Source organism: Atta cephalotes (assembly GCF_000143395.1).
Source record: "Atta cephalotes unplaced genomic scaffold scaffold00007, whole genome shotgun sequence".
Classification (NCBI taxonomy): Eukaryota; Metazoa; Arthropoda; class Insecta; order Hymenoptera; family Formicidae; genus Atta; species Atta cephalotes.
In genome coordinates, this window is record NW_012130071.1 from 1,825,325 (window position 1) to 1,851,752 (window position 26,428).

Consider the following 26,428-nt stretch of genomic DNA (forward strand, 5'->3'; position numbering starts at 1 on the left):
GTAGTGTTGTATGTGTGTGTGTGTGTGTGTGTGTGTGTGTGTGTGTGTGTGTGTGTGTGTGTGTGTGTGTGTGTGTGTGTGTGTGTGTGTATAATAATATATATATATATATATATATATATATATATATATATATATATATATATATGTGTACTTATTATAAATATAGGACATAAATAAAAAAATTATGTATAAAGATTATGCGTCTCGTGGGTTTCCTACGTATTCAGATCCATTCTTGGAATGCCAATATGAACTTTACTGTCCACTTCATCAGGGCGAGGAATAGCCTGATACTGAGCTGTTCCTTCGTTCCGTTTCTTTTATATTACGCTACTTGTTAGAGTAGTGGGGGGAAAGAAGAGAATTGTTGTCGAGAGGGAGAGGGAGTGAGGGAAATTGATCGGGCTTCGATAATCAGAAGAATGATTTTCCATCTTTTATTTACATTGTAGCCATTATCTCTATTTGTTAAAGTGTTTTTGTATCTCTATGACTTCTTTATATTTTCTTGTAAAGTATTGTAATGTTGGCTATTGAGATCGTTTTGTCAAACAGTATTTGATGTCCTGTTTCGATTTTGTGTTCTGATAATGCTAACTGCGTCATTGTAAAACATGTGTTTTAGTCCATCACGTTGGTGTTTTTTTATCTCTAGGTTAACCATTCTCCCGGTTTCTCCAATGTATACCCGCAGGAATAAAGTATGTTGTGTACTCTTGCGGAGCTGATTGGAGATTTGATCTTTAGGATTTCTTAAAATTTGTCCTATCTTTTTGGATGATTTGAAGATAGTTCGGATATTGTGTTTGTTTAATATCCTGCCAATCCGATCTGTTCCATATGGGAAAATGGATCCTTTCGTTTGATGTCAGAGACCGTTGTCTTGTTTGCATGTTTATTGATTGTTTTGATTATGTCTTTTTTATCATATCCGTTTTTCTATAAGACTAGTTTTAGGTGATTGAATTCTGTCTGTAGATGTTCTTTGTAAGAGAAAAGCTCTATATACAAGTGAGTTGATTGCAGACTGTTTTTATGCTAGGGGATGATGCGACTCGGCATGTAGGTATCTACCTGTGTATAATAGTTTTCTGTACACCTAATGGTCTAAGGTACTGTTAGCTTTCTTAGACACAAAAATATCTAGGAATCCTCTATATTTATAGTGAAGTGGATATTTGAATGATTGTTGAGGAAAATAAGAATTTAGGAGTTCGAGACTCTGCTATGTCTCCATATCACGAATGTGTGATCTATATAACGGAACCAAACTTTTAGTTTTTTGGGTATTTTTATGAGAATCTCTTTCTCAAAATGCTTCATAAAGTTGTTGGCATTACAGAAAAGCCCATTGTCGCTTCTGAAATTTGTTCATAAAATTGATTGTTATAGAAGAAGTAAGTAGTTGTCAAGCAATGCTCTATTAGCGGGATGAGGTCGGAGGGGACTTCATGTAAGATTTTTATTATATTTATTGGGACTTGTGTGAAAATTTCGTCAAAGCTTACAAGCAGGTCTGGGACGTAGTCGGATTTTTTATATCTTTTATACGAATTTCCGTTGAATTAGTTATGTGTGATTCAGATTTTCCAATGAGGAATTGTAGTATTTGTGTTAGGAAGCGGGATAAATTGTACAATATGTCGGGGAGTGTATGGCGCTGACAATCGGTCTGAGGGGGACGTTTGATTTGTGTACTTTTGGTAGTATAATCTTGGTGAGAAAGAATTTGTAAGTTTAAATGTTGTTTTTATTGGGTTTTATTGGGAATGTTGCTTTTTTCCTTAGGATTTTGGTGCAATTGTATTAGTTGGATCTTTGTCAAGCTTCTTGTATATTTTATCCGAGAAAAAGTTCTTCACCTTTTTCTTAGTCTGATCTCATGACTACTGTCGTGTTGCTTTTGTCGACTGGAAGCCGACGATGATGTCTCTGTTCAGGTCTTGGAGGATCGCTCTTGTTTAGTGATGTTTGGTGGAGGAGGTTTGGCTTTGGAAAGGATATTGGTTACCAGTCTGCAAATATTATCTGTTTGTTCTGATGGAAGTCGGTAGATGATTGACTCTATTTGGCTAATAATCTCTTTCTTTGGAATCTTTCTTGGTGCCATGCGAAGTTAGAACCTTTAACAAGCGCAGATGTAGTGTCTTGAGACAAGTCTTTGTTGGATCTTGACGTTAAGAGAGGGTTGTGAATTTTTGTGAGGGACAAGGTATTTCTGTTTCTGTCTTTCAGAGGATTGTGTGTGTGTCTTCATGACTTGTTCGTATACAATACGATCTAGAGTTTGCCAGATATCATGCCGCAACGTGGCGGATAAGAACAGGTGAAGTTTAAAGGGAGATCTGGACTATTTGTGACTTAGTGGATGCATTTTTTGATAAGGATGAAGCTGATTTTATGAAGGATGTTTTTGGATTTGTAAGTTTCTTAGTGCTCCTTCAGATGTAGGAACTTTGGAATGATGTTATTTCTACAGCGTTTTAGGAATGCCAAGTTAGATAGTTCTTGGCTAGGGAAGACCTGAGTTTGCTGGAAGTGTTTACTTTACTCTCCCCGTATTTGATAATATAGAGGTATTTGATAATATTCTTGTGGCTTCCGCGAGTGCTTTCTATGTAAAGTTTATGCGTTTCGCGGGTTTCCTCCGTCTAAATCCATTCTTGGAATGCCGTTTCGTAAATTTTGCAATCCACTTCAGGATAAGGAGCAGTCGAATACTGAGATGTTCTTCCGAGTCGTTTCTTTTATATTACTCTACTTGTTGGAAGGAAAGAAGAGAATTGTGGTAGAGGGGGAGGGGGAAGAAGTGAAGGAAATTGATCGGTTTTCAATAACCAGGAGAATAGTTTTCCATATTTTATTCATATTATTACCATTATCTCTATTGTTAGGGTGTTCTTGTATCTCTATGGTTTCTCTATATTTTTTTGGAAAGTATATAATGTTGGCTATTGTGGGCGTTTTGTCAAACAGTATTTGATGTTCGATGTTGTGTTCTGATAATACTGACTTCGTGGCGTATTTTAATCTGACATCATTTGGTATTCTTTAATCTGTAGATTACCATTCTCCCGGTGTATACTTACTCGCAGGAACAAATTTTGTATACTCCTGTGGAGTTGAATAGAAGTCTCTGATCTTTAGAATTTCTTAAGATTTGTCTTTTTGGGTGATTTGAAGATAGTTTGGATATTGTGTTTGTTTAACATCCTGCAATTTGATCTGTTGTTCCTTTAACATATGAATTGATAGGATCCTTTCGTCTATCAGAGACCGTTGTCTTGTTTGCATGTTTAGTGATTCTTTTGGTTACGTCCTTTTTGTCGTATCCGTTTTTCTGTAAGGCTAATTTTAAGTGGTTGAGTTCTGTTTGTAAATGTTTTTCCTCATAGCGTAATATAAAAAAGGAATGGCCCGGAGGAATAGCTTAGAATCAGGCTGTTCCTCGCCCTGATGAAGTAGACTGCAAGGTTCACGGAACGTTGGCACTCCAAGAATGGATCTGAATACACAGGAAACCCGCGAAACGCATAATCTTTATATAAAAAGCACCTGTGGAAACCTCAAGAATATTAAAAAATTAAATAGTTAATGTTTAATTTATATAGTCACAATTATTTTTGAATAATTTTAATTGTGTGCTTATGAAAACTAGTATTCTCAAAATGTTTCCATAAATTTTATTTTGTCCATTTATTTATAACCGTTTTATACATATAAAGCTTCGTTTATGTTTTGATATAACTGCGACAAAATATAGATTATTAAGAAGTTCGTGGATTCATCTACGTGCGCGCGCGCGCGGCACAGATCGATGCGTACATCTCGGACGCCATATGAAGATGTTACTCGAATGTTATTATCACATTTAATTGATGCGAGGCGGATGTAACGGGTGAGGAAAATGGATGAATACTGCGGGATATTATGTCACGCAGAGGGGGAAGAAAAGGAGAGAGAGAGAGAGATCGGAGGATCCCATGTACAATATAATCATATTTATCTTATACATTCCGTCATATCCTCATGCACGTTCAACGTGATTCGACGTTTCACCCACATTTGCGCACATGGCCACATTGGCACATGAATGAGCCAATTTCGCTGCGAACTGACGTTCCCACGTTAATCACGCAAACAATCGCTCGAGAACAAGTAAGCCAACAGTAATCAGCCGAAAGTAAGCTAACGAGTTTCTATTTGGTGAAAGAAGCTATGCTTTTTCTTCAAAGAAAAGACTTTATTTCAAAATTTTCAATCACGGAGTTTTTTGTTAACTATAAATAACATTAATAATAATAATAGTAATAGTAATAAGTAGTAGTAATAATAGTAGTAGTAATAATAATAATAATAATATTTTTATCCTTTAATTTCATTAGGTATATTAATGATGAAACACGATAATCAGGGGTAAATAACAAAATTCCAAATAAAATACTTGTTTTATTAAATTTTATTTTACCAACATAAATGGCATTATTTTCCGAAATTATGAGCGATCTTTAATCATCAACAGTACGTAGAAGTGTACACTTTCGGTATCACACGCATATTATACAAGACCAAGTTAAGCTGATCGAACACAACATATCGCGTTAACCGTGCATCAACATGCTTCCGCGGATCTTGTTTAACTACCATGTATATACCATAGCAAACAGACCATACTGTGACAAGACAGTATTAGTTCACATCTCTGTTACGTGAGTTAAAACAACAAGCTCACAGAAGGAATCTAAATTATTCCTTTATCAGACCATACATCAGAATGTTTTGAGTATTCTATTAGCTTATTATTTTCTGTATAAATTTACTTGTAATTTTACGTGCATATAAAATTTAGAAGATTAAAAACCGTTTTTGAAACTTTTAAGGCAAATTAGATAATTAGAACTATGAATAATAAGAAAAAGTCTCTTGGAAGCAAGAATATAAAATTGACGAAGAATAAATAATAGAATATTTTATGAAATATAATATGGAATAAACTTAATTTTGTAATTTATAATAATTATTGGATCATGTGAAAATGATTCGAAAACGTTTGCTCAAACATTTGGTAGAAACAATAGCATCAAGATACACGATTACCAGAGGAAGAGTGGGCGACAATAATTAAAGGCGCGGTCGGATGGAAAGTAATCGGGTGCGCTATCGATCCGAATGCATCGATGAAAGCCGCCAGGGCGAACGACAGAGCAGCAACCCGATAGACGCTATCGCGCTCCAATGGTCGATCCTTTAAATTAATCGCTATGAAACGCCATTGCAATGGTGAAACCGCAGTAAAACTGAAGCTTGCCTCGCTTGCTAGTGTTGCGTTCAATTCGCAATAAGAGCTACAAACTTGGTACCCGATAAGAGCTATCGATGATCGCGTGTTATACATTCGTGGTCACTGGAAAATATAAATTGGTTTTATTACTCAGCTAGTGCGACAAATTCTGACGTAATCAAAATGAAAACGGGCTGAAAAGGAACAATCGTTTTATATTTAAGTCAATATCATCTAATATAATTGTAATGACTAGAAACAGTTTTTAACTATATGTTGATTGCTGGTATATTACAATATATTTATTAATCCGAAATTAAAGGTTAACATAAATATTTATTAAAAAGAAATACAAGCGAATTAATATAAAAAGAAATACAAGTGAATACATACGAATACAATTCTTATATCTATAAATGCCAAAAATAATCACAAATTATTATACATATATGACATATAATAAACATAATTGTAAATTATACGAATAATAAAATAGATGTCATATACGTATTTTAAATTTTGATAAAAAGTAAAATAAAAAATTAAATAAATAAGAGAGTATCATTCTATATATTTTTGAAAAGTGAAAATAGATATAATAATTAAAAATCGCAAATAATGACTAAAAGAAATATATCAATTTGTAAAATTTTTGAAAAAGAGATATGAATACTATTTGATCACTGATGCAGCTTTGATGGACAGTTTCATGTAACGACAGATCGAACTGTAAATTAATCATCGCGAAACGCCGCAAAGCGCTATTGAAAAGTCATGTGCATTCAATTAAAAAAGGAAATATAGGCTGATAACCACATATGTTTGCAAATACCTTTCGTCGGAAATTATTTATCGGAAATTATCTCACGGGATTTTGTACGAAACGATTCTATAATAAATATTATTGATAGATAAAAATGATCTCCAGTTTCATGAAAAATCGCGGGACAGAATCAAACGTACTATATATGATATTAAATCAATTTCATTCTAAAACTTTTTCCCTTGCAAATACCGATGCAAAGACGAAAACTTTAATTAAACCCGTGACTGAGCCGAATTCAATCGTAACTTTTATATTCTAATTTAAATCGTTAAAATATATATCGTCATTTTTTTATATCGTCATATGCGAATTTTCCAGATATTAGATATAAAATCAAAAGATAGATCATACAAAATGTCAGCACATTTTTGGATTTATTTCACTTTTCATCGTCTGAAATCTCACGTGGATTTTATTCAATCAAATTTTTATCTGAAAAAGTTACGTCATCACGGTTTCAGCAAATTCGCGTAAAGAATCTCACTTTTTATTTGTTTTTCGAGACGAAAATATAACGTAATATGTTCAATCCTCTGGACTACGTTTGCAACAAACGTAGTTAAATTTAAATCTTTTAAAGCGATTTTTCAATTTCTTTTAAATAAAAAAAAAAGGATTTACATTAACAATATTACAAAATACATTACAAAATTAATTTATCAGAGATGTCTTTACATTACATATCTAAGCACTTTGGAGTATTTATTATATCATATAGATAATATTATAACTAATAATATCTACATAATTACGGGATATTTGAAAAATGTAACATACAAACATAACATTCTTAACTAAGATTTCCTCGTATTAACTTTTGTATTAAATATTTTTTATGACATTTATTATTTAAATAAGAAATTTTTTTATTTCTCTTTTTTATTACTGTGTTTTCTTTAAAAATTCATTTAATATAGAAAAATTACTACAGTTCAAATAGTGTATGTGACTTTTCGATTTCATACAAGTTGTACTTCAACTTATATAATGCCCGACATAAAAGGGTACAAAAACCTGCGTGGGGAAATCCCTCGTTTCATATAAAAAGACTTTTTCTTCCTTTTTTTGAAGTAATCGTTAACCCAATTAACTTCTGCTTCTGCCTGATAAACATGCCTGATAAATCCTTCACCCGAAATTTTTGATGTTTCTTATTTAATTATTTATATTTAATTTTGCTATGTAATGCAATATTTGTTCATGAAATATTCTCATGAATAACTGTACTTTTATTTAAGAAAACACTAATTATATTATAATTTCTTTAATAATTTCTTTAATAGTAATTATAATTGAATAAGATTGTATTTAGCATTATAAAATATAAAGAATATTGATACAATATAAACAATATATCTTTATAGCATTACGTATAGTTAAATTTATCTGTTTAATTTATGATATTACATTTATGATATTTATGCGTTTTTATCTTTTTGTGATATTAATAGGTATTTGGTATCGATAAAAAATAAGTATATTATATGAATTAAATATATAAATTTAACTTAAAGTGTGATAATTTTTATTTTGTTTATACTACACTAATTTTTTTTAATTATTATATTTAATTTCTTAATCGAGAAAAATAATATTTCTTAATATCGCTGTATATTATGTTACATGTTTTATTAGATAAAGTATTTAGTATTGCAATAGTATCACAACAATAGATAAAATTCATTTCATTTTATTTTGCTCCTGCTTATCCCATTATATCCCATTATATTTTTTTATTTTTATTTTCATCATACTTGGCAACAGTAGTACTACTTCCAGACGTGACTGTACGTGCCTGATGCTCTTCGTTTACAAGTTTTATTAATACGAATGGATCACGACGAATGGAACACATATAAATTCTGTCAGTGAACAATTTTCATCTCACGGGGCCGACTCGTTTATCCTTCTGACTTTTGCTTCGTACATTCTTTACGCGCGAATCATAAATACGAATTTTCCGCTCGACTATCCATAGCTCTTTATCTGACCTCTTCGAATAGGTTCAAATTTGTTGCTTGTCAAAGGACATATTTTGAAAGAAAGGCAACACGTGTTTTTGGACTACTACCTATTTCTTGAAAACTTCATATATTTTCTCTTAAAATAATGTGACAGAAATAGTATATAATAATTTTCTTATTTTTGTATTTTTACATTCGTTCTAATATCGTTTTTAATAAAACATAATGAATTATATGATAATCACAATTAATTCCTTTAATATAATATTCTATTATTATAATATTGAACCAAGAAATTAATTATCAAATCAGATAGGAAAATAAATAACATTATAAGAAAATTTATTTATTTGATTCATAACAAATTAAACAAATCTATAAAATTATAAATCATAATTGTACAAAGTAATTTACTGGAGAAAACAAAATATATTGCTCTAGATATTTTGTAAGTTTCTCTTTTATTGTAATAAACACAATCATTTTGAATAAAACAAACTTTTAATATATTTCACTTTATTCCTTATGTAATGAAACTTGCTTTACAAATGTCTTTCAATTTCAGGTAACGCTTTCTATCTCGATTCTCATCAGTCTGCACGTGTTCTTTCTACTGGTCGTTGAAATCATCCCACCGACTTCGCTAGTTGTACCACTGCTTGGAAAGTACCTGATATTTGCCATGATACTCGTCTCGATAAGGTAAATATTTTAACTTTACACGAAAGCGAAAGACGAAGAACTTCACAGCAGAAAATTATTCGCGCTACGTTTGCCAATTTGACGCAGCCGAGAAGAGAAAAGCATTTCTGATTGTGACAAACTAGATGTAGATGAATACAGAAATAATTTCCATATAATATCGTAGGAAACATTTTCTGCATTGTTCCATTTTGCTCGCATTATCACATTTTCTTGTCGTGTTAGTGCGCTATCATCGTTATCGATTAACGCTTCAGTGGCGATTTATCAGTTCGTGTTTACGACAGCAACAATTTCGTAGCAATATAGTCTCATGGAGAATCATAAAGGGGCTATACAATGACACTTGTATTCAGCGAAAAACGGAAAAATGACGATGAGAGTTGGAATCGCGCTTGTTTGTATTCGCTCTGAAACGGTGATTCTGATAACAATTGTAGAAACAATATTTGCAGTTGTTCTATAATATTTTTTTCTCTCTCACGCAAAATAATTGATACTACACACACACATATATATATATATATATATATATATATATATATATATATGTATAACACACACGCACGCACGCGCGTGTATAATAAATATGCATATTTAAGATGCTATATCTTATACATTGTTGCAAAATTACGCAATCTTTTTCTCCATAGAGACCTTTTTTTTTAGAAGACACTTTCTTGGAATCCGGTCGGATATCCGGATATTCGTTGTTACATTCTGTATCTGACACTTTACATTCGGTATCTGACAAATTAGTAATATCGTACAAACGAGAAATATTGTACATATTATCGTATAAACTTTGAAATATATTTTTATTTTGATATATTTGTACTCATTTTGACTTTTACCATAAGATCGAGTTGTTAATAACCGAGCGATTCTTGTTCGTGCAAGTTTCTTTGAATCTTTCGGTAATTATACATTATACTGCATTTTATTATTTTCCAAAATAAAGTTTCAATATTTATTTTAGAAGATTGAAAGTATGTTGACTTTTTAGAGATTTTTGTAACCATTCTGAAAAATATCATAGGAAAAAAACTAACGGATTCTATTAACTGACCTATGTTTGGACGGATGAGGCACCAAATTGTATCATGTACTATAAGGATTAAAATGAATTTAATAATTATGCTGCTATAGAAGTTATTTTATTATTTTTTTCTTCTAACATAATTTTTTTCTCTTTAAAATCTTCATTTTAGTGCTAATAATTCAACTTTTTTAAATCAACATCGCACACATTATATGTATTATTTTTTTGAAAGTACATATCCTTAAGTATTATATAATACATAAAGTTTAAAAGGATGGATTCCATTTATTCACATAAAAGTTATGAATGTTTGATTAATAAAATTTTTCAATATTCTTATTTCAATTTAAATCTGTAAAAAAAAATCAGTAAATTACAATCCGATTTCTATAATAGTATAAAATTCGTTATTAAAGCTTTGATAAGTAGCTTTGATCAGAATTTTACAGATATTTGTATAATCCAGAAAAATAAGAAAAATTAGCTCTGTTCCTCAAAGATCACTATTTCTGATAGCCAAAGTTAAAATTCCGTGTTATACAAGGCAACATTATTATTATTTTTATTATTATTATAAATTTAAATGGTTGATATAATTTAATTATTCTATTTAAAAATTAATATAAGTGTATTATTTTATAACTGGATTAAATTAAATCGTATTATGTATTAAGTATGATTCCAATTGAATTTTTCAACAAAAATATGACATTTCCAATATAATAAGTGCTTTTAGATATATCTCTTTTTATTTTTTTCATTCCGTTTGACTTTCTTTTACGCAGTTTTATCTAATAGAAGAAAATTCTCACTTTTGTTAAATATTTCTTAATGAAATTACATTAATAAATATGTGTTTTTGTCATCAGGAATCCGTACGTGATCTCGATTTCGAGATCGAAAAATAAATTGAGAGTGCTTGCTATTTGTTACTTGCTCCGTCGTCCATTTTCAAATAATTCGAGATCTCCAGATATTGAACACGCAGATGCATCGCACGCGTGATGGAAAGAAATAAAAATAAAACGGCGATGAAATTGAGGACTACGGTAAAGAAAATTGTGACTGAAAAAAATATGTAAAGGTAAGGATACAAGAGAGAGAAACAAACGATCTAATCTATAAATTTTCCTGTAAGAAATAAAAAGAAATGTATGAAAATGAATTCAAAATTATTTTATCAAAAATTTCTATAGAAATATGGATGTATTTACAATTAGATATAAAAAAATTAATATGGAATTAAATTGTAGATTTAGTCTATAAAATGATTATAAATATAAATTTAATATAAATTTAATATTATTAACAACAGCATTTAACATATCTCAAATTGCATTTTTATTGCTTTACGTAAAATCTCTCTAATCGCAATTCATATCTTTACATTAAATTAGAGCACCGAATCGTAAAATTATCGGATATCAGATATTGAATATATATAAGTAATGCACAATATCCCATACAGCACAGAAATATTGCAGCAGCATTGCAAAAATATTTCATTGCAAGATTGGAACATTACAAAAATATTGCAAAATATTACTGCAATATTTCAGCAACATTGCAGCAATGTAAAAATGTCCGTTTTAAAAACATTAATACGTAATATTACAGCAATATTACAATATAATATATATGCAATATTAGGTTTTGCGCACAGCGAAGGAATACTTGCAGAAACATTGTAATAATGCAACAACATTGCTGTAATATTACAATATTACTGCAATATTTATTATAAGATTTTGTACTATATAAATTTAAACATAAAAAATTAGAAATAGAAGTTAAATGTAACATACAATGAATACAAATAAAATATGACTTCATAATTAATTATGTCTTTATATTTTATAGGCATGTTTCGATATACACTGCCTGAAAATCTACAGCATACGTAACGTGAACTATAAATTTTCAGTACTGGCTGTGCATATCGGAACACGGCCTATATGTCTTATATCTTATTATTGTGTCCATTGTATATTATATTTAAGCCTTACTTCTAATTGTTTTATGTCTATATATTATAGGCATAATTCCTAAATTATAGACATTGATTACTTTTACATCTTATATCCGTTTCCACTAACGTAGATTAACTTCAATCTCGGTTCAACTTACTCTTCGTCTTTTTCTAATCTTTGGAACTAGAAAAAGACGAAGATAAATTGAACTGAGATTAAAATTAATCTATATTGGTAGAAATGACGTTAATGATTTAATAATATAGATAGAAGCTAACCAGTCATTCCATTTTTCAAAAGAATATAGTTATGAGATTGATCAGTTTCATAACTGATGTTATGAAACCCGATTAAGTGTACCGTAATCATTAATTCCTATTCTTCCATTATGTCCAAGGCCTTACTTTATTGGGTTGTATACAAATCAATACAAGTCTTAACATTCAAAGTGAGCTTTCTAGCAGAGGTACAAATCGATATAATGACAAGAATTATTTTTGTCTTTGTCTCTTACTGATTTTTGAACAAGGACAGGATTTTTATGTCAATTTATGTCTCTTGCTGGAAATATTTTAAAAATACTGTTGCAAACATTGCTGAAGTAATATTGCAAAAAGAAATCTTCACAATGTTTCTGCAATATGCAATTTTTTGCTACAAGTTTCTGTGCTGTACGAGTAGTTAATATTCCCATTATCATTAATTAATATTTAAATAATAAATAATTTATTTTAAAATTTTCTTTTTATCAAACTAATTTAATCATTATTTTAAATGCTTAAGTCTATACAACAAGGTGCAAAATATACAATAATAATTCTTTTATCAAAACCGATTAAAAATACAAAAAATTGAATATTCAATACAAATTACTTCGCAGAAATAATTTTTTACCTTTGATTGTGTCGATTAACCTTGATATTGTTTTAATAGCATACAATACTTACATACGACGTATGTACACAAGGCCGTCGCGCATCGTATTTGCGAGCCAGCAGGCAATAGTACGTGTCGTAGCAAACACGCACTACGCATCAAAACAGGATCGCGTGGAAGAGCCAAAGCAATTATTCCCTAGGAATAATTAACTGAACTATAATCAATTAATATCCTTGATAACTGTAAATTTTATGATTATTTTTATCGAAACAAATATTTCGCACGATTTATTCATTTTACTTATGAATTAAAGCTATAAAGAAAAAAAATTATGAGATATCGTTTTAATGTATGCGAAGGATAATAAATTTTTCAAACCACACTTAAATTCAAAAGTATTTTGCGTTGAATTTTCATTTCGTTAATTTACACGTAATTTATTTATTACTTTTGGAAGTATACAAGAATTGTAAGATATATGTATGTATTGAATAGATCATTAAAGTTTCGTTTCTTACATTTTTCTTTTCTGTATTATCTTTGCGATTGCATTTTGATGAAATTTGATGTTGTAATATGAGATACTAAAATGTGCGTCGCGTGTCACTAATATTGGAAATGTTATACGAGTGCAATGAATAAATCTAAGAAGAAGCGAAGGCTTGAGAGTTTCAAAGTAATCTCCATTACACATTATAATGAATGATATATTATCTTTTATTAATACAATACATTTTGTGAAATTATAATTTTGTGAAAATTATGCCATTCAAATAACAAGTAGTTATATTATATAATTATGTACTAAACATTAATTTGAAACATATAAAAAATAGAATATATTCAGTATATTTATTTTGTAAATATGATATTTTACAGAAAGCCAGACTAGTTTGCATATAGCCTTTATTATAACATATAAGATCATTAAATGCCGTATGCAATTATTATGTCAAGCGCAGCAGAGTAACATAAACGTAGTAACGTAGTAACATAAACGTAGTAACATAAATATAAATCATACGACCATAGGATTCATTCAACTGCATCAAATACCTAGAGACACGATGTAATTGTCTCTTATCTACAAACAACAGTAATTATCAATGTGCACGCAATTAACTAATTCACGACTTCACTTCTATTAACAACTATTCATTAGCAACTTATTATTTCACAAACAAGTATAATTTTATGATTATTAATAGAGATAAATTTATTATGCTTTAAATTTTATATGGATCGAATATATCAGATTTTGATTTTCCATTGATTAAAATCAACTTCGAATCGACTGTTGCACGCTCTTGCAATACACTTAATTAATAAATACGATTGTATTTTTCAACTGCGTTGACATAAATTCTTATACACATCATAATTTGTCAAAATCCGCTATTTGACATTTTATTCATTTTTATTAATGCACGATTTGCGGGTATTGAGCAAATTATAAAGCTTCTTATTTTTCTTATATTATCTTCATGTTCACGTTGAGATTTTGCAATGTACAATAATAAAACCGGCCGTTAATGTAATTAACGTCGGGAATGACGTTCAAAATTGTCGTTTATTTATTCTACTCTTGTGATTTGTATACACCATTTTAATTTATCTTTTTTTCATGTGTATTGCATAATACAAATAACGAACAAATTTTAGGAAAGGAAGAGGAGGAAAAATTGGAAAGAATTGAACAGCGGTAGAGGAATAGAGAGAGCAAATTTTATATTTTGTTCTATTTTATATTTTATTCGTTACTTACAGAATTAATTATTTACTAGTATATTTTACAGACAACAATTATTTTTCTATATATTAATTATTTTAGATATCACTATAATTTGCTGCATTTCTTTTACAGTTTGACAGTATGAGTGATATATTTTTTTTAATTTATTAAAATAACGTGAATCTCCATGTATCAGACATTTAAATAATACACATATACAAAATTATTAGTTTTAAAAAGAACATAATTAAGTATCTCATAGAGATTACTTTGAAATGAAGATTATTAATAAAAATATTTAATTTTGAAATTGATATAAAATTTGTCAATTATTGAACAAAATCAAAATATTGGAATTTTCTCTTTCTTAACAAAAATTTGAAACAACAAGTAGATGAAACCTATTACACGATTTTTAACAGTGTAAATTACTTAATTAATAAACATTCAAATTATTTAATTATTGAACTGATGATAAATTCATATAAAAATTATTAAGCGTAAAAATTATTAAGTGTAAAAGTTTAAGAAATATAAGAAATATAATATGATTAACGTGGAAATATAATATACAATATTAATAATAATTTTATTTGACTAATTTTTTATTATAAAATTTTCTAGTAAACAAAAAAAATTATGATTTATTTAATTTGCGAATTTATTTGTTATACAATTAGATAAATAAAAAATCAGGAAAAAATGAAGCAATTAAAACTGTGATAAATAAAATGTTAATTTTTTAGAACATGTAATTTTTATTTGTTTATATTTCTTCATGATGCTTCTATTATCTTATAAAAATATTCCATAATTGTCAAATATTTTAATTATATAATAATATATGAACTGTTTGCTTCTTATATTTATCTGAGTAAACCTTTTCATGCACAATTAATCTCTAATTAAAATATTGAACTATTATATTTGTATTAAATAAAAGATGGAATTTTATTCTAATTATGTTATCTAATACTCTCTGTTCAAAAAGTACCTGGAATTTCTCATTTGAAAAATGCGCGTTACTTGGTATGTCAAATTCGTTTTTTACTAAGATGACACAAGTCCTTAACACTGATGCTGAATTTGAGCGCGATCTGTCATTTAATTTATTTAGCTGTTTATATTCAATCTATCTCAAGTGCGTTCATCGGATTTTATAAAAAAAAATTGAGCAAAGAGTGGATTTGAAATTTTGTTGCTAACAAAATTTTTTGTGCAATACAATATTAAAAAATTATAAAAAACTTACGAGGACTCTTTTCTCTCGAAACACAAGCATATGAGTAGTATAAATTGTTTAAAGATGGCCGTGAAGATACTCGTAGAAGACTTGTCGCGTTCTGAGCGTCCATTGACATCAAATATAGACGAAAACGTCGATAAAATGAAGAAAATTGTGCTTGCAAATTGTATTAGTGAAAAAGAGATTGCTTCAATTCTTAGCATCTCTAATGGTTCGATTTATCATATTTTAACTGAAGTTTTAGACCAAACGTGTTCAATCGCGATTGATTCATAAACTGAATTTCGAAATGCGATTTTTTAACAAACATGCAACAAATACCATCCGTGTATTCACCAGATATAGCATTTTTATTTCAAGACTCAAATTGTCACTACGCAAAGCATTTTGATTCGATTGATTCCATAAAAAAAATTCGACAAAGGAGCTAGACCATATTTTTTGGAGTCTATGAAATATACTACGAAGTTAATTACTAGCACATGTGTATAGTCTCGAATGATGATTATTTTGAAGGAGATAAAATAAATTTATTTAAAAATTTTTAATTTTGCGTTTTATTTAAAAATTCTGAGGACCTTTTGAACAGAAAGTATTTATAGAATAATTACAAAATTTATCGAACAATTATAAATATATAGTTTTTTTAAGAGATAATTTTTTTTTACTTTTTAACTGTTGAGGATGAAGGAGGAACTTTATATTACAATAATTTTGAAAAAAATTATATTATTATACTTGAAATCTAAATTGTGACGTATTTAAGTGGCATTTGTTTTTTTTGGCAACAAAATGAAGTCATCGTTAGAAATTTTTCTCGCTTATCCAACTTCTCGTAATACGTCTCCATTTACACTGACACCCTTTGTCAATCTACTGCTAATAATCCGCCTCAGTACTCACTTAATTAATTTGAAGTTGCTTTTCCATCGAACTTTCATCAAAAGAATGAAAGTTCTGCATACAAGAAAAAGAAATCTTACAGCGTTTATAAAAAATTTAATTTATTTAAATTGCCACATTATATAGACAAATTGCTATCTATAATTTGAAAGCTAATAAATTACATTTCCAATTTCTATAAGACTAATAGAAGATTTGCGACTCGATTTGCAGATTATCACCGTGTTTTTATCCATTGCTAATGATCCGTTTTGAACTTTGTCGTTCACTTTATCAGAGAGAAGAGCGAGAAACGATATTACTATCAATATCGTTTACTATCAGTATTATTGCGCTCCTCATTCTGATGAAGTGAATGGCAAGGTTCGTGAAACATTGGTTAGTAATAGATAAAAACACGATAAGCTGCAAATCTTCTGGTATCTTTGAAGATAATAAAAATCCGTGAAAGTATTTTTAAGACTAATCTTGATAAGAAAACGTAAATTTACATCAATTTATATGCAAATTTCTCTAACCACGTCTAACACCGATCGTCAAATCAATTAAATATGTAATAGGCGAGTGTTACTTAGTTTAATGGTTTGAAGAAGTTGAAAATAATGTTCGGAAATAAAAAAAATTATTAATCATAACATAATTATAATGTAATATAATTTTATTCGAACAATTTTAATTTAAATTAGTATTACTTATATAATTAGAAATACATATTAGTATATAATAGTATGCAATAAAATTTTTATAACGAAATGTATAGTGACATTTTTTAAAGTGTTTTTGTTTATATTAGGTGTACAACTTTGCTTCCGCCGTTTTCCTATAGATGGCTTTAGCGATAAATGGTGGTCGAAATAAATAGATCATAGACGTCATACAATAAACTTGGGCATCTGTCAACATAACCCCATAGAAACATTAGTCGATTTGTGTCTACATCATAAAGTTATTCTCGATTGAAAATGTCAGTTTACGAGTTAAATTCTCATTTGCGGGAGGTTTTAATTTTTTGCTTCAATATGAAGAAATCTGCGGCTGAGGCTCATCGAATGCTCTCAAATACTTATGGTGAGGCGCTATTAGTGAAAAAACGTGTCGTGAGTGGTTTCAACGCTTCAAGAACGGTAATTTTGACGTCCAAGGTCTGTATTTGATGGGACCAGCTCGGCGTAGTGTATTATGAACTGTTAAAACCGACTGAAACAATCACAGGCGATCGGTATCGAACGCAATTGATGCGTTTGAGCATGGAAAGACAAACGGCCGCAATACAACGAGAGACACGATAAAGTGATTTTGCAGCATGACAATGCTCGACCTCATGTTGCGAAAGTGGTCAAGACATACTTGGAAACGTTGAAATGGGAAATTCTACCCCACCCGCCGTATTCTCCAGACGTTGCTCCCTCTGACTATCACTTGTTTCGATCAATGGCACACGGCTTGGCTAATCAGCACTTCTGGTCTTATGAAAAAGTAAAAAATTGGATCGATTCGTGGATAGCCTCAAAAGATGACCAGTTTTTTCGACGCGGGATTCGTACGCTACCCGAAAGATGGGACAAAGTAGTGGCCAGCGATGGACAATACTTTGAATCATAAATGTATAACCAGTTTTTTACAATAAAGCCTCGAATTTCGGAAAAAAAACGGCGGAAGCAAAGTTGTACACCTAATATAACCGGCTACATAACATCATTTCTCGTGTAATGTTTAATAATCGTAAACCAAAGAGATAATTAATTAATATCAAACATGAAAGTCTCAGCGAGTGACATATACATGTTTGCCAATTACGGTGAAAACGCTATCTTTCTCTATCTTCCTCCATTTACCAGAATAACTTGAGGAATATTCGCTGTGCAAATATTTATTTATCTATTTTATTTGTCAGTGATATATTAATGAATAAAATGAAAAGTTTAATATACACATATATACTATTAACAGCATTGAACATTGCTGTGTTCAATAGGAGATTTTGCTCAATGTTTTCATAAATATATTTTACAATTTAATGCTATGCAAAGAGATTGTCTTTTTAGTTAATTACAAATTTATAACCTAGCGTAACGTTTGTACATAATGTAATTACCAACATGTATTTATATGTTAAAACGATATTATCATAATACTACTAAACAGATTAAAGATTTAGTAATATATAATAATAATTTATTATTTTAACATGGTATAGACATATTGCTATGAGAATATTATACGATAAATATTTTTTTATTTCTACGTATTAATAATATGTTATTATAACACTGAAGAGATTGAGATTAACTCCGATATATATATTACACGCAACTATCAAAAATTAACTTAATTTATTAAGTATTATTTACTGTGTTTATAGTAAACGAACTGTATCAGTTATCAAAGTTTTTATACTGTCTATGAAAAAAATGTTAGAAATCCAAAATATTTTTTTCATATTAAAAAATAAACTTTTTAAAACCCTTATATTTTTGCTATATATCCCATAGAGGTGGAATATATGGCTACTCATAGGAGGAGGGGGGAAAGGGGGGTATGTACAGCTCATAAAAAATTTACAAATAATACATATACCATAAATAAGATGTATAATGACACAATAACTTATAAAATGTGTTTATAAAAGTGTGTTTATAAAAGTAAAATGTGTTTTATTAAAGAATAAGATAAATATATATATGAATAAACAATAATTACAATCTTCCTACATATATTACAAATGTTATGACATAAGATATATATTTCATATAATGCGTTTATTGCATTTAGTGTACTGAATTCAATCTGTGCACTTTGTATGCTTTGGGCATAAATCCCGCTCGATAAAAATGCTTGTATATCCCAAACAGGTGGGATATACAAGATAAACTAAATAGAGAATACAAAAGTAAACATTTGTATTTTACTATACAACATACTTTACTATTCCACTACACGTATATATCACGAAATAACCACTAAATCTATTATACGCCCTTTATATTAATCATTTTATGTAGATTATAATTTATGATGGTATTACTTATTACAGTGACAAATTGATTCAATTCACAATAATTTAATATTAACAATAAGAAGCTGAAATCATAACACAATAGTAATATAACAGAGTAGTTGCGGGAAAATTAACCTCACTTCTTTCATTTTTTCTGACTTCTGTGGCGTAAATCCCAGCGCGGCGTATTTGCCGGAGTTACCTTATACACATTTATAATTTATGATAATATTATTGTTATCAATTAATATTTTCAATTAGTTATATTATATATAGTTTGCGGGAGTAATACAATTCTTTCATATGTTTTTTTTTCATTGTTCGTTGTATTTTTGTTTGAAATCCATTGAATGATCAGGCATTGCGATACTGTGCAGATAAATAGCTTTTTGTTTTCGAATCTGGGTTATCATAGAAATGAAAAAAGAAGAGTTCTGCATTATGCAGATGTTAAGTGAATCTACAGCATAGAACAATTATTCTTTTGTATAATTGCAGTGACACTGAACATAAAATAATAAACTATGATAATATATTTAATTGTAATGTGCGAAATTTTGCCGTATAAGCAAAACATTATAAAGATCGATTAATTAATTAATTAATTAACATAGCTAGTCATAGCTCATAACAAATGAAAAATATCAGCATTGGATCCAAAAAAAATATATAAAATATAAAATAATTGATATAAAATAATTGATAGTTTGGAATTTGATGTTACTTATTTAAATATAAGAATAGATTTCTAATTATCTAAAGACCAAATAATGTTTGTCTAGAATATTCTGTATAGAATATATTGAATTATTTATTTTTCAATCAGCTTTATTCCGAAATTTTTAAACTAAGACGATCTCATATAGTCGTTTACACACGAAACTCCGAAGGCACGATTCCTGCTTGAAGTCAAATCATAATCGCTCGCAGATTGAGCAAATATGAAACTAATCTCCAAATTTCTTAGATTAATAAGTCGAGTTGATGTTTGTCTTCAACATGATAATTCACTGCCAAAAAATCAATGATCTTATTGAATTAAATTCGTGAAATGTGTTTAATATGATTGTAATAGGAAAGCAATATGAATCAACGTTCAATAATACAATATATTTCAATGAATTTGATATTCTTATCAAAATACAATTATGTTAGTGATTATTAAAATGATTTCTAGATTTAAAATCATGATTGGTTTAAAAATAGTTAAATCTCCTTCTGTATATATATTTTTTATTTTAATTAATATTTGAAGCAATTAAAATTAAACGAAATTAAAACAAAATTTATGTGAAGTCTAAATTGCGTTGTATTTAAATAGCATTTTTAGTCGAATGATGTGGTCATATATTAGTGAATTCTTTTGTGACAATTTATAACAAATTATATTTAAAATATTTAAATTATGTTAATTTTTTTTCGTTTATTTTTGCTGTAATGTATAACTTTTTTAGAATAACTATATATATATATTATAACATTGTAGTAACTGTCTGTCAATTAACACTTCTGAAAAAACAGGAAAATTATAGTTTATTAAAAATAAGATAATTTATGTATGTATTTGTTATGATGTAATATTTTTAAATTCATAATGTTAAATTATACCTAATCTTAGTTATTTTTAATAATTTCTATAGGTCAATTATTCCTGCGCAATATGTCATTAATTTACTATAACTGAAATATTTATAATAACTGAAATAATGGAATCAAACAATTTAATTAAAAAAATGTATTAAATTTGACTCAAATTTAATTTAGTATTTATTAAAGGCATAATATGGTTAATATGAACGTTGTTTATTTTGAAATTAATTACAGAAATGGTTTGATTTTCATTTTGATACACATACAAGTAAAAAATAACGAATGTTATTTAACTCAAGAGATTAGGCTGTCGTTGCTCCACCTAACAGTTTACATATTATAATTTGCAATTAGAAAGTGATAAATTTTTTTAGCGAGCTAAACTTGAATAAAGAAGACACAAGCATAGAACTTCACTTCACTTTTCTATACTCGTGTTATTTCCAGATACTTGATATACCGGTCAACCGGTCGTTGACATTTTGACATCAATTTTAAATATGTGTGTATTCACACTCTTTCGAAAATGTCCCAGACGACTAGCATGTACGTTTTACAAAGGAATTCATTCCAATATTAATGGTGGCATTTGCCGGCCTCGTACCGGCGACATTTAACTAACGAGCCGGTTTCTCTACCTTGCCATTTTTACGCGGCACCACAGCACGATATGTTCTCGGCTTTGCTTTTTCGAACTAACCAGGCCAAAGAGACAGGATTAAAAAGAAAAATGATGAAAAATGAACTGTTTTATGTAGCGATAAGTCAGTGTAATGCTTCCACCTTTTCCTTTTTTTTGCATTAAAAAATCCTGTGTCTATTATATACTTCCATTAAACTCTCATATTTATTTTTAAAACTACATTATGTAGAAATGTAGAATGTTGCAGAAAAATCGAATGTCAAAATCATAAAACATTACAGTTTATCAACGTTGATTGGTTCTTTGGTTGGTTGGAACGTTGATTGGAAAAGAAATAATCAATTAATTAAATAAAATCATATTCTAAAGAAAATTATATCCTAAAAAAATTAGAAATGTTTTGTCAAATGTTTTTATTAAGTATGATTTGAAAAATTTCAAAGAAATCATTTTGAAAGTTTCAGCTCAATGTATTACGTTCAGAAATACTTTTAGACATTTATTGATTCAAATTGATTAAATTTTGACACTAAATATCATTAATAAATTTTTGCATTGTTTTTCGTCGAAATATTCATGCGGAAGGATAGGAAGAGAACGATTTCGAAAAAAGCGGAAAATCATGGAATAGTAGCGATAGAAGATCCGCAGCGCGAGGACACGACCTGGCAAAAGCGGTAAAGCGTAACATTCACTTTATGGAGCGGAAAGAAAAAGGCAGCGGCTTTCGCTAGTCGTCCTGGACTCGATCCAAACTCAGTGGTTTACCGTCGCTATGTCGAATCAGGATTTTAAAGCTGACAACAAATTCTCGTAAACCGGAGCATAACGATTTCGTTGCTTTACTGCTTGCTCGCTTGTTATTAACGACCAGCGAAGTCGTTACGTCAGTCGTCGCGATTCTTTCTTGTTCTGATAAAGAAATTACTGGACGTCATGCTGACAAATACATATTTTAAATTAATCGACATAATTGCTCTCCGAGTGTGAATGCATTCCAGAACATTAATTTTGTGTTAGAATTATGAAAAATTTGACTATTTTATGCTCGAAAAATTCTTTCATCTTTTACGTCAATTTAGACCGCGGTTGTAATAAAGAAAGTTATCAATATGATATCAATATGATATCGCATAAGAATCACTTCAAAATCACTTTGTGATATTTTTGACCAATGTTTAAAATTATAGCCATACTTGCATTTTTAGAAGAAATTTATCTACATGTTTGGAAATTTGAAACATATTCAATTTATGGCGAAAAAATTTTAAAGAAATTATCTTGATTGATTTGCATTTATTTTCCACGGGAATATATCGACCGCTTAAATACTGCATGTAGATATCTCCTTCATTGAATCTAATAAACCGGAATCAGTGCGAAACGTAGTCGAATGAAAGAAGAAAGAGAGAAAATAAAAGAAGAAGAAGTATACTTCGGTAAAGAACGAAGAACCAAGCTTCCTCTATTGTCTGCAGCGATTGTGCCTCATATAAAGAACGCTCGCAATATCTGCACTTCCGAGAAAAACTCGTTTTGCAGCCGTAAAGCGTGAAGTTTTGGATGGAAGGGTAAAAAGGATTTTCACGACTTTCTTGACGTGACTTCGTTGGATATGTTTCCGCGAGCTGTCGCGATACATTTGTCATCGCGAAGTTAATCTTCCCACGGTCGAAATTATCCAAAGAAAATCCTGCTGTCATAAATTGAACATGTTCGAAGTCCTCCGAAATGAAAGTTTTGCGAAAATATGAAATATCGATTAATAACACTGCGGACTTAAACTTGTGAATTGTAACATTGATTGATTACTCTCTATAAATTTCTTGGAATGAAATCTCATTTCAAGAAAGTAAAAAAAAACCATTTTTGAAAAAGAATGAAAATATTTTACTTCTGGAAAATTAATCTCATTTCTTTTTTGGAGATTTCACTCCTTTGAAGTGAAATTTCACTCAAAAAGAGTGAAAATTATCACTCTTTTTCAACAAATGAAATATTTTCGATCTTCTCCAAAAATAACTGTATTTTCATTTTTTTTTAATGAGATTACATTTACATTACATTTTACATTTCAAGTAATTTAGAGAATACAAATGATAATGTTTGAAAAAGATATTTTAGCTTAAATATCACCTTACTTGAATAATCAAAATCATCATTGATTTTCTCATTATAAAAATTTGAAGTAATAACAACTTTCCGGGAACAGCTGCGTAATCTTTTCCGAGCAGAAAATCGATGCCACCACGTTTCATCTAGAAATAGGGTGCTCCCTAAGTTCCCGATTTAATGTCAGGTCTACTCTAAATATGGTTGCCTCCTTATCCCGGACAGCTAAATTGGAAATTCCAGCCGGTGGAGCTGGCGGAGGTAGTACTGGGAGACTTCCGTTCACTGACCGCGAACCTCGGCTGTTCCTGTGGGAACAGAATCCAATTTAAGCATGGCATGATTTCCGAATCGCGATACCACCTTGCCTAAGTAAACCAATCGCGTCATGCATCTGTTTAAAATAAAAGTACTTAAGAATATTGCTTAAAAAGAAAACAAAAATCTTACTATTATTTTTTACGCGGTTATTGTTGCATTTTTTGCTTAGTTCAAAACAATGATCAAAAGAATATATATTAATTCTAAAATAAAATCTTAAAACGAGATAATATATATGTTTATTTACAATAATAAAGTTAAAATATATAATTATTTGATAAATATAAAAATAATTTTTGTAAGTCTTTTATGGATATGTATATATATAATACATATACATATATAGTATATGTACTTATACTATTATAATACGAGGGTTGTCTGTAAAGTTTTGAATTACAACATGAAAATTACTCGTCGAAAAAATTCATTCTGATACAATCGTACATATTTTGAAAGATATTTATTAACATTGTAGCCATTTTGATGCTCAATTTGACAGTCATTGTATCAGTCGATGTCAGTGTTTTTGTTTGATGAAAATCCTCTGAGCCAAATTTTGAACTAACCTAAAAAACAAGAGAAAGTCATTAGGGGGTCACAGATCTAGTGAATACAGTGAGTAGTCAATCAATTTGAACTGCAATTCGTAAATTTTTGTCATGGCGACCGCCAATATTCGATATTTTTTCCATTTTTATAAAAATACTGACATTGATTAATACAAATAACTGCAAAACAATAACTGAACATCCAAAGTAGATACAATTTTCACAGTTATCTTTCAAAGTATGTACAATTATAATTCCAAAATGATTTTGACAAGTAATGCCATCTTCATGTTGAGATTCAAAATTTTTCAGACGACCTGCGTATACAGGATGTCCCGCAATTTTTGGCCATTTTTGTGTAAATAGAGAAAATTAAATTGAGTCGAAAAGTTATCTACCATTGCATAATTCGTATTACATATTTTCATAATAGTTAACATTAATTACTAAAAATCACTGAATATTGGTATTCAATAATTTTTTATTCTCAAATACTATCAAGTTTACAAAAAAAACAGCAAGAGACAAAAATTACTTATTTTTTTCTCATAAAGAAAAATTTTTCAGAATTTTTTAATATCATATTTTCTTATGTTGTAAAAAATAGTTGCCAATGAGAAAATGCCAGTACTGAAAAATTTATTAAAAATTCTAAAAAAATTCTTAGAGCTCTATAAGAAGAAAATAAACAATTTTTATCTCTTGCTGTTTTTCTGTAAAGTTGATAGTATTTGAATAAAAAATTATTGAAAACTAATATTTGGCAATTTTTAATAATTAATATTTCATCAATTATTGCGAAAATAGCAAAATGATAGAGGACGTTTCAACTCAGTTTATTCCTCTTTATTTACACAAAAGTTGGCAAAAAATTGCGGGACACCCCGTATATAATTTTTTTTTTCTAAGAAGAAGAATTAAATTGTTATCATAGAAGACTTACGAAAGTTAATTTTCCATTTATCTCTTTATAATGCTGTGAATTCTACCATAAGATTAATCGAATATGTCCAATTCGCGCCCATCCGTCCTTCATAATTTCTTTAAAAGCAGAAGTCAATCTCATCGTTAAATAACTTTGTGAATAAGGAATTTCCCGCGCGGTTATCTGTCTTTACTTATCCTGCGGAAAACGTTGAAGCCATTTTTCGCACGTAACAATGATATACGAGAATCCTTGTGCAGGAATCGAATAATAATCGAATTTAATTTGCACAGGGACCGGAGATGAAAGAAAAGAAGCATTGGAAAAATGCGAACAGCCCTGTAACCGCAATGCGGCCGGAAAATAACTGCGACTCGGTATAGAGACCATAATTATCCGATCAAGCTTTAAGGTTGCTCGTAAAGTCTGGCTTTACGATCTCATCTGGCAATCTTGCACGCGCGCAAATACTTTTCTACATTTTGCGTCTCGTTATGCATCGCATCGTTATTTCTTACAGCCGATTGGCAGACGGCATTGCCTTCGCGCCCGTTCAAGCGAGTAATACTCTCGGAAGCTATTCGCGTCAATTGACAAAACGAATTTCTCCAATGCGAATTGTCATATTTTCTTTCTATATCTTTACACATATATATATATATATATATATATATATATATATATATATATNTATATGTACAGAACAAGTAACAAGAACTAACAANAGAGATCGACAGACC

At 29.3% G+C, this 26,428-nt stretch overlaps 1 protein-coding gene across 1 annotated transcript in view; it reads left to right on the forward strand.

Annotated features, from left to right (window-relative positions):
• Positions 1-26,428, forward strand: part of LOC105626977 (acetylcholine receptor subunit alpha-like) — a 286,825-nt gene that overhangs the window by 222,074 nt on the left and 38,323 nt on the right. The window contains exon 8 of the mRNA XM_012208264.1: positions 8,640-8,776. Coding sequence (XP_012063654.1) covers positions 8,640-8,776 — 137 coding nt within the window. The remainder of the gene's footprint in view (positions 1-8,639; positions 8,777-26,428) is intronic.